Genomic DNA, 10000 nt, shown 5'->3' with positions numbered 1-10000 from the left:
TTAAACGTCTGTTTGCTTTCATTGAGACTCGTGTTCCCGTCAGTTCAGCGTTATCGATTTTAAAGGGGTTTTAAGCTGCTCTGGAAACTAAAAGTTTGGTGCTCCTCGTGTCTCTGTGCTGCCGTCACCGCGTCGGACAGATGGATCGATATCTGTGAACGTGTGTGACGCAGGAGCCGAGTGTCTGCAGAACAACAACACTGACCCGTCATAACAAGAGAAACTGTCAGCTGTGAGTGAGAAGAGAAGACGTGCACGATGTTTCCCTCCAAACTCAACTTGTTTACAGACTCAGAGTGGGAAAAAAGAAACGGTGAAAATGTCCAAATAGAAACAAAAAAACTGGCTCTAGATGCTGCTCCTGTTTCTGTTAACGTCTGGTGGTTCATCAGGAGTTGAATGTCTGAAGCTTTGTGTCCTCTCTAATAATCCAGCTCTATGTGCATGTTCTAACCCTACGGTGGCCCTGAAGGTCAACTGAACACAAAAATCTTCAATTAAACAAAAGTATGAGAGTTCCCATCCAATAAAGACAAACATGGACCAAAAATGTTCATTAGAAAAAAGTGATTTATCGCCTTTAACTATTGAAACTCAGCCATTAATCACGTTTTTCTGATTAATCATTTGACTGCACTGTGCATGTTATGTTTGTGTTTCATGACGTCATGGATAAAAAATTGTAGTTGTAGGTCTCAGATCTGCTCGGGGTCGTGCCGCTGCTGGTGATGTTACACGATATGATCGACTGTACGTTTGTATTATGATGTGGCACGTTGTGATTGGCTGTTTGTTGGAGAGTTTACAGATCTTTGGACAGATATGGCTGAACGACAAACGCTCTGAATCTACTGAGAATTTTTACCAGGAAATACAAGAGCAGACAAAAACTGGTTTCAACTGTCACAACAAGCAGATAGAGCACATGGTGCAGACTACCTTTGATGTTAGACGAGTGAAACATGTTACACGAGGCTTACTGTGTGTCACCAGTAGGTGGCGTCTTTACAAACATTGAAGAGTGAAATGTAAATATGTTCAGACAGGGACTCTGATCAGCTGTGTAACATTAAACTCAGTTTGGTGTGTTTGACTTCTTCTTTCATGAGGAGACGTCGAGCTCTCTCTCTCTGACTCTCTGACAGCCAATCACAGCGTGCTACATCATCATACAAACACAGGTGAAGGACCCCGAGCACATGTGATACCTTCACCGTCACAAAGCAGTGAAGCTGCCGGTCTACTGCTGCAACTCCAAATCTTTATGCACCCATTGGTACCCCATACAGCACAGGTTAATTCTCTCTTAAATGCAGGGTTTGGTAATTTCCTCCAGATCCACTTTTTAAGATTTTGTTTGAAGTTGTCTTTAGGTCCTGACAGAAATTAATAACTGAGGTGCTCTGAAAAAGGAACGAAGAAAAATCTGTCACCTGTGTCAGTTTGTAAGCCTGTAAAAACTTCCACCAATGTCTGCCACGAGGTACCAATCTGATGAACCAATTAGGCGCCTCCCTGTCTTCCCACTTGCTCTCTACCTCTTGGGTGCTCTAGCCCACACTCAAAGCATGAGCTGAGGTCAACTTCTGGACCAATGGCGCTCATTTAGTAAGTGAGGGGGCGTGGCTTTTGAGGGAGCACAGAGGGGAGGGGGTGGGTGCAGACGGAGCACTGAGGGAATGCTACTTTCAAAATCACGCTAGTTTAAGAAAAGAGTAAAACTGAACAGTTCACTCTTCTACATTAGCGCTGATGTTGACTTTAAGATGATAAAGATAAAAACAACATGCTGATTGAACTCCTCACATCCCTGGAATTTAAATCTGTGTGATAAATATCAGGATCCATCAATCGGCTCTTATTTATTATTCCAGAGGTCACCCGTTACAACATCCTAAACCCCCCGGGGGAACTCTGATGGTTTTCTTGATTTAACCCTGACACACTTTATTTAATAACAAAGTCCTTCACCCGTTAACTTTCTAACAAGGCCTCGCTCTTCGCCTGTCCGAGCACACTCAGCCCCGCTTTGTGAATATTGGATTCATGGCACTTTAAAGGCCGCAGGTCGAATCAGGCGGTTTTAATTAGCACAGTTTATAAGACGAAGGTGCTGATCAATGTGACAGCGTGCAGCTCGCTCTCACAGCATGCTAACAGGAGCAGCAGAAGGTTAGACATCCTGCTAATGCCTAGCTGTCTCTCCATGTCCTCTGGTGATTGGACGAGCTAGCACGTCGTGTTCCTCTGCAGAGACGCCTCAGCCTCGATCATCTCTCTTCTCTATTATTCATGTGCTTGTTTGCAGTTTGTTCGATGCAGACGTGTTCTTATAATGAATTTAGAGACGGACCGCAGCAGAGTCTCTGCTGTTCAGCTGCAGGAGGGAGGATGTCTGACAAGTCCGTCCTCAGAGTCCAAACTCGGCGCTCACAGACGGGCGTTCGTCCTGCAGCGGTGACGAGAACAAGCAGGTCATCTCATGAAGAATAGAAGAACCACAGACAGTGAGAGACGTGTGAGGTCATTGTAAAGATGGCGTGCTCACTGCTACTACACGTAAATACAGTAGACAGGGTTTGACTTCATTTCCAACCCGATACATTCTTCTGCTGATCCGGGGTCAGATCTTGGCGGCAGGAACAAGTTGTCCCAGACGTTCCTCTCCCCAGCTCTCCCAGGTCAGGAGGGATATTGAGGGAGCTCTGGGTGCACCAAGGGGTCTCCAAAGGAACACCTCCAGGAGGATCCTAATCAGCAGCCTGAATCACCTCAACTTCAATGCCAAGGAGCAGCGACTACTCCGAGCTCCGCCAGGAAATCTGACCTTTCAACTGATCTCTAAGTCTGAGCACAGACACTCTGCAGAGGAAACTCATTTGGGGCGCTTGAATCCGCAATCTTCTACAATTCTACAATTCACTTAGCAGACGCTTTTATCCAAAGTGACGTACATCAGAGAGTAAGAACAACACAAGCAAGGATCTAGAAAAAAGGGAACAATGTCAGTAAGAGCAAACGATCAGCTTTGAGTCTGATTGGACACACAGGTGCTGACAGGAAGTGACCAGAGGCAAAGCACAACATTGACGGCAGTTCTTGAGAGCTCTAATCAGTATAGAAACCATCTTATAAGTCGTCGTTATCAAACAAAAACCATCGTCACTACCATCATCATCATCAATAATATGGAGACCATCATCATTAAGTTAGTAGGTGTTCATGAAAGAGCTGGGTCTTTAGCTTTTTCTTAAAGGTGCAGAGGGACTCTGCAGATCACATGGAGTTTGGAAGTTCATTCCACCACCGGGGGGCGACAGAGGAGAAGAGTCTAGTCAGAGACTTAGGACCCTGTTGTGAAGGTTGGATCAGACGCCTTTCATTGGCAGAGCGTAGTGGGCGGGAGGGAGTGTAGACCTGGATGAGAGAGTTAAAGTAAGGAGACGTTTTTGTCGCTGTTTTGTAAGCGAGCAGCAGAGTTTTAAATTTGATGCGAGCAGTAACTGGGAGCCAGTGTAAGGAGATGAACAGCGGAGTGACATGTGCTCTTTTAGGAATGTTGAAGACCAGTCGTGCTGCTGCATTTTGTATCATCTGCAGGGGTTTGATAGTGACTGTAGGAAGACCTGCCAGTAGAGAGTTGCAATAATCGATGCGTGATATCAGAAGAGCCTGTACCAAGAGCTGTGTAGCGTGTTCTGACAGGTAAGGTCTGATATTCCTGATGTTGTACAGGGCAAATCGACATTACCGGGCAATCGCGGCTACTTGAACCCAGGTTTCGGGCAGACTTTGTGGGCATGAGTTTGGTTGTTCCAAGCTGGATATTGATCTGTGGTTGCATAGAGGGACTGGCTGGGATGACAAGGAGCTCAGTCTTTGAAAGATTGAGTTGAAGGTGCCGTTCATTCATCCATTTAGAGACATCAGCAAGGCATGATGAGATTCTTGCAGAGACTGTAACATCGTCTGGCGGGAATGACAGGAAGAGCTGGGTATCGTCAGCATAGCAGTGGTATGAGAAGCCATGAGAGCGGATTATTGAACCAATCTCAGCTTCTGTTTCACGGCCTGTGAGTATCAGTTTAGCGTCCGTTCAGAGGTCCGTCAGTGTCCGTTTTGCATCTTTTTAGATTTTAGTTTATCGTCTGCTGGAAGTTTCTCTGAAGCAAGCAGCATCCAATGAAAGAGTGATATACCAAAAAGGGGGCGTGTCCTCCGTGAAGCTACTTCTGTGAACTCTGCTTTTGCTCATCGCTGCTCAGATTTCACTGCTCTCGCCTCGATCCTTTCTCCTCCGAAGGTCCAGAACTTCGAGTGAGGAGTGAGGAGAAGTTATTTAAGAGACATGAGACGCAGCCATAGACTTCGATTTCTTCCTGCAACCAGTAGAGTTGCCTCCTGCTGGACATGAGAGAGAATGCAAGTTTAAAGCACTGCTGCATGTGGTCGACTTTGAACTCCAAGACGCCATTGATCCAGTTCTTAAATAGAGGCTACTGGTTGAGTGAAATATAAGAAAACAAATGAAGTAGAAATGAACCTCCTACGACAGACGTGCTAAATGCTGCTAACTTTCCCGAGGCTTTCATGTGAACATCTGTGTGTCTGTCTGTTGTTTCCAGGGAGACGACTGCTCCATCAGCTGTCCTGCAGGTCTGTTCGGGACAAACTGCACCTCCTCCTGCTCCTGCCACAACGAGATGTCCTGCTCGCACGTCGACGGCTCCTGCGTCTGCAAAGAAGGTTTGTTTCAGCTCCGTCTTCCTCCATTTTCTCTGTCACACATCGTTCGTTTGGGGCGACAGGGGCGTGTCCAGAGGTGTTGCCAGTGTCGGCATGGGAAATCTGATTGGACACCCCAAAAACCAAATCTGTGATTGGCTATTTGTCTAATCGGAGGTTGTCTTTCCTTAAAAATGTCAAAGCAAATACTCGTGCACACTGTCTAACTGGAAGAGGACTCATTTGCTAATAAATGTTTTTATTCACGAGAGACAGCGTTCAAGTGTTTGCACGCAATTTTTTTACCTACTTCAAATTGTGGCTTTGCACATCTTTGTTTTTGAGTCTCTAAAGAATCAAACTATGAAGATTTATATGTTCCCAAGTTATCTCACTTACAAGAACATGTCACCCCCTGTGTAAGTCAGCGCCCCTAGTGGGCCACCCACTAGAGAGAAGAAGGAGAACATACTCACTGATTATTTGGATGTTAGTAAGAGTTTTTAGATCACGCTCATTCTGTGTGCATGCAATGTGAAGCTACGAGCTAACTAAAGAGTGCTAACATTAGCATGTTAACACAACACAACAATGTAGGACACAGGTGATTGCAGCTTGAGATGAGGATAAATTTGTCCGCTGATTGTGCTTGACTCCTCAACGTGAGTGGAGGGGTGTTGGAGGTGTGTCTCTGGAGGAGAGTGGAGGCTTCAGTATGGAGGAGGTGTGGCCAAACAGCAGTTTGTTTTTGTTAAATTTTACACCTTTTAGTCATTCATACTTCAAACCAAGGTAACATCGAGCACAGGTTAAAAAAGAAACAACTCTCAGAGTATTTCCTTCAGGCTGCAGAGTGACTTTTAGACATCGTTCCCAACTGTCCTTCTTTCCATCTGGTGGAATAAGTTGTGGTAGTTTAGAGTTTCCTGGTGTGTTTGACTTTCAAATAGAAGTTTTTGAAGGTAATTTCAGCCCAAAGGATGGAGGTGATGTGAATGCAGCGAGCTGTTATCAACGAGCCAAACTGCAGAAAGCAACCTGTAAATTACAAATAATCACAACAGTGCCACATGAAACCTGCCTCCTCACTCTGCTCTGTCTGCTTTCACTCTGAGACTTTCTTTGTGTGTCGTGTATACCAGCAGCAGAAACCGCTTTAACTCAGATCCTCCTCTCTCTCCTGTGTGGAGTTTCTTTCTTTTTCTTTTCTGGAGGAGGAACTCGTCAAGGCCTCTTCTGCGGTTTGTAATTTTTTTACTAATCGTGTTCGGCTGCGTCATGAGTCCTCAAAACGTCTCTCAGCTCCACGGCTGCTTTTACACCTTTCTCTTCTCATTGGAGGAAAAACTGCTTTTTAAATCCTGACAATGCTCAATGGAAACCTGCATCACTCTTAAAACATCTCCTCATCTTCAGAGCTGAAACAACGAGCCAATGAATCAACAGGAAAACAATCTGTCTTTGCCCTGCCATTAATCACATTTTTGATCACATGTTTAAAAACATTCGGGGGGAGCTCGGAGTAGAGCCGCTACTCTTGAAAGGAGTTAAGATGGTTCAGGCATCTGATCAGGATCGTCGAGGACGCCTCCCTTTGGAGGCACACCCAACTGAGAGGAGACCCCGGGGTAGACCCAGAGTTCTCTAGAGGGATTATATATCCCGTCTAGTCTAGGGAACGCCTCAGAATCCCCCAGGAGGAGCTGGAAAACGTTGCTGGGGAGAGGGAAGTCTGGGTGGACTTACTGCGCCTGCTGCCAACGTGACTGAGAGCTGAGAGTACTTTACTTCCTGTGTGCTTTTATTTTGAAATAAAGTAAGGCCCTTCCTGTAGATGGAAGGTTAGGACAGGAAGTTAAGCACAGAAACAGGAAGTGGTTAGGGAATGGTAACAAAGGTCAATGTGTGATGTCATAAGGTGGATGTTACTTTGGACCCTAACCCTATACCATGAGATTAAAAACAATGAATGCATTCATTTGATTTCTTTTGTTTTCCTCACAGCCTGAAACTCCTGACCATCCAGAAATGTAAAGTTCCTAACGACGTAACCACCTCCAAACTTGTTTTGTGTTTGGTGTACTGTTCTCGGCTTCCCTTATTATCTCTCAATATCAGCATCTTTAAATATTTATGCGGCGCTGAACCTGGCGGGGGATGCTGGGTAATTAAAGTGGAAAACTCTTCTGAGGCAGGGGGCTCAAGAGCTTCGGCTCAAGAGCTTCGGCTGAACGACTCCGACTTCACCCTGAAAAAAAAAACTTATTAAAACGGAGGAGAGGAAGTTCAGGGTTTATCAAACAGGTGTGTTTCATTTCTACCCGCAGAGGCCAAAGAAAAGAAAGTCAGACGTTTATATCCACAGAGATCGAAGATGACAGGGGAACTTTTGTGTTGACGTGTTGATGTGGATGTTCAGCACATGTTTCCCTCTACAAGTTTAAGGTAGTTAGTATTGAACATATCTGGATACCGTGCAGGAGTTTCAAAATGTGTGCAAATTATAGCCAAGAAATGTTTGGAGACGTTCTTTTCACATCTTAAATCCCTCCTCCGTCTTTTCCCACTTTTCCCCTGACTGTGTAAACGGTCTTAATGATGCAGTAGAAGTATGAAAACTGCTTTTTTCTTGGTCGACTTTCAGCGACAAACTTTGGTTTTCACAGGTAAATGAATTCACAGGGGTGTCGATTCTATAAATCATTTATCAGATGCTTTTATCCAAAGCGACGAACTTTAGGGAGTAAGATCAAGACAAGCGAGGAGAGAGAGGGAAGGAGACAACGACAGGAAGTGCAAACAAATAGCTTTAAGTCTGATCGGACACACAGGTGTTGACAGGAAGTGACCAGAGGTGCTGACAGGAAGTGACCAGAGGCAGAACACATTCGCTTCTTATCAGGAAAATTTTTGCAAGACTCAAGTTGTAGTAACCCAGTGTTAAAATGTAAGGGAAACGTTAAGTCAAAAAATTGAAGAGGACATATCATCCCCCTTCTCCACCTTTTCAAACAGTCCTCTGTGGTTTAAATTAAACATCTGTGCTGTTCTTTGGTCAAAATATAACATGAATCAAGCACCAGAGGAGGTTTGTGACCCTGTATAAACCAGCTCTCTCAGAACGCTCCGTTTTGGTGTGTGTGTCTCTTTAAATGTAATGAGCCCCCCCTGAGTTTTCCCCGTAGATATCACTCCTCTGTAGAGAGAATAAAAATGGTGGACCTACGCAAAAGTTTTGTTCTAGTCTGGGGGTGGAGTCCATGGGTGTAGATATCAGGGGAGGGTTTTTTTTTTTTTTACCAGAATCCCACTGTGACATCACAAGGAGAGCACATTTGAAACGGAGCATTTTTCTCTGTGTTGTAAGACTTATGCAGACCACAAACAAAGGACTGGATGGGTTTATTTCAGTAGACACTCAGGTTACCCAAATATATGTTCAAAAACACTGTAGAATTGGATTTCTTAGAATATGTCTCCCTTTAAATAAAAGGAGTTACTGCTTCCGAGTTGCACGTTGAAAACTTTAACGTCCCTGCTCTGACGGTCCGTGTGTCTGTGTCTCTGCAGGATGGCAGGGTGTGGACTGCTCCATCCCGTGCTCCAGCGGGACCTGGGGTCTGAGCTGCAACCAGACGTGTCTCTGCGCCAACGGGGCGGCCTGCGACCCCGTCAACGGGACCTGCACCTGCTCTGCGGGCTGGAGGGACGAGTACTGCAACCTGCCGTGTCCTGTGAGTGTTCCAGGCGTAGAGAGAGAATCTGCAGCTTTGTTATTCTCTGCATTGCTCTCAGATATTTCAGGGTTAACGACCTCTGCTGAATGTTTCTGTTAGGAGGGCTCGTACGGGCTGGACTGCAGAGAGAGGTGTGACTGTATGAACGCTGACGGCTGTGATCCAGTCAGCGGATTCTGCCGCTGCGTCGCCGGATGGACAGGTGAGTGATTCAGACGCTCTGTGACCGTCAGACTTCTGGAAGGTTCCTCAGCTAAAGCAGTTCAAATCATATTCACTCTCTGAACCCTTCAGCCTTCAGCGTCTGATTTCAGCTTCTGGGAACAGACGGGAACAAACACGATCGACATGAGATCGTGTTTCTTTTTTAAATTTGGACGGACAAAAAACGGACTCAGTCTTAACGTTAATGGCCGTTCATCTGCTGAGTGTCAGGTAAACAGTCGATTGACTCACTTCAGCGCATTGAGGCCGAAAAAAGAGATTCATTTTCAAATTAAGATATTTAAGTTTCTATTCAAACAAACCAACACTCCACACAGTGTTTTGGTTGTGTGGATGATTTTGACACAACGAGGGAGAGAAGATGACAAAGAGTGGCGCTGCTAGCTCCGTTAGCATGGCTAGGTATCCCAGGATGCTTTGAGCATGATTGACATGCGAGTTGCCCCGCCCACACAGTCCTGAGAAACGACCTGTGCTGCAAAATCAGCTGATTTTTTTGAACAAGGTTTTCTAAAAGTTATGAATGTTTGTTTTCACTCAGATTTCTGTGGATGCTTTATGAAACATTAAACTTTAACATCACGTGTGAATCTTTAATCTTGAATATTAAAAGTCAGGTTTCCAGAGGCCAAAGGTTAGACGTAACCATGTTAAATTGGTTTGGGTGTTCGAGTCGAGTTCTGTGTGGAAAACAGTGAATGAGAATGAATCCTATGAGAAAATAAAAAGGTTGTTATTAAAATAAAAACTGCTGTATCATCGTAAACGACTCTGCTGTAGCTCGTTTCTTCTCCTCCTGTGATTCATTCAGATCCCAGAGGAGAGAAAAGCTCCATAAGAGCACCTTAAACAGTTTGGAGGGTCAGATTACTTTTTATTGAACATTATCCGCACAAGAAAGTAAAAAAAACAAAAGAAACTGAGTCGTCTCTCTGACGGAATCGAATGTTAAATTCACTCTATTGTGCTCCAGCTTCAGCTTTTCACCAGCTGTTCTGAAGTTAAAGGGTTAATACATTAATGGAGCAGAGCTGTGTTCTGTAATAAAACTGTTTTTAAAGAGTTAGAGTGAAAACAGTAAATATAAAAGTGAGGGATCTTTTTTGATCCTCACGTCGGGGGAAATGAACAACGAGAAAGACGAAGGTTTTTGTATAATTTAATATATTTGTTTCCTCTGTGATGTCCCGTGAGCTGTCTCTCCGCTGTCAGCTGTTTGTTTTAATGCGTCTACAAGTGTGAGCACCGAGCGCCTCATCCCCTTCTTTGGAGAAATGCATTGTGGGAAGATAGTGTCCATCAACCACACTGGC

General features: G+C 44.8%; 1 protein-coding gene across 2 annotated transcripts in view; it reads left to right on the top strand.

Annotated features, from left to right (window-relative positions):
- The window catches only part of LOC132976108 (multiple epidermal growth factor-like domains protein 11), a 117606-nt gene that overhangs the window by 83275 nt on the left and 24331 nt on the right, over positions 1–10000 (top strand). For both annotated transcript variants that reach the window (XM_061041043.1, XM_061041034.1), the window contains exons 12-14: positions 4626–4746; positions 8296–8459; positions 8562–8664. In XM_061041043.1, coding sequence (XP_060897026.1) covers positions 4626–4746; positions 8296–8459; positions 8562–8664 — 388 coding nt within the window. The remainder of the gene's footprint in view (positions 1–4625; positions 4747–8295; positions 8460–8561; positions 8665–10000) is intronic.

Source organism: Labrus mixtus, chromosome 1 (genome assembly GCF_963584025.1).
Source record: "Labrus mixtus chromosome 1, fLabMix1.1, whole genome shotgun sequence".
NCBI classification, from domain to species: domain Eukaryota; kingdom Metazoa; phylum Chordata; class Actinopteri; order Labriformes; family Labridae; genus Labrus; species Labrus mixtus.
The sequence above is the reverse complement of the archived record's forward strand: the minus strand, read 5'-3'. Positions and strand labels throughout refer to the sequence as shown.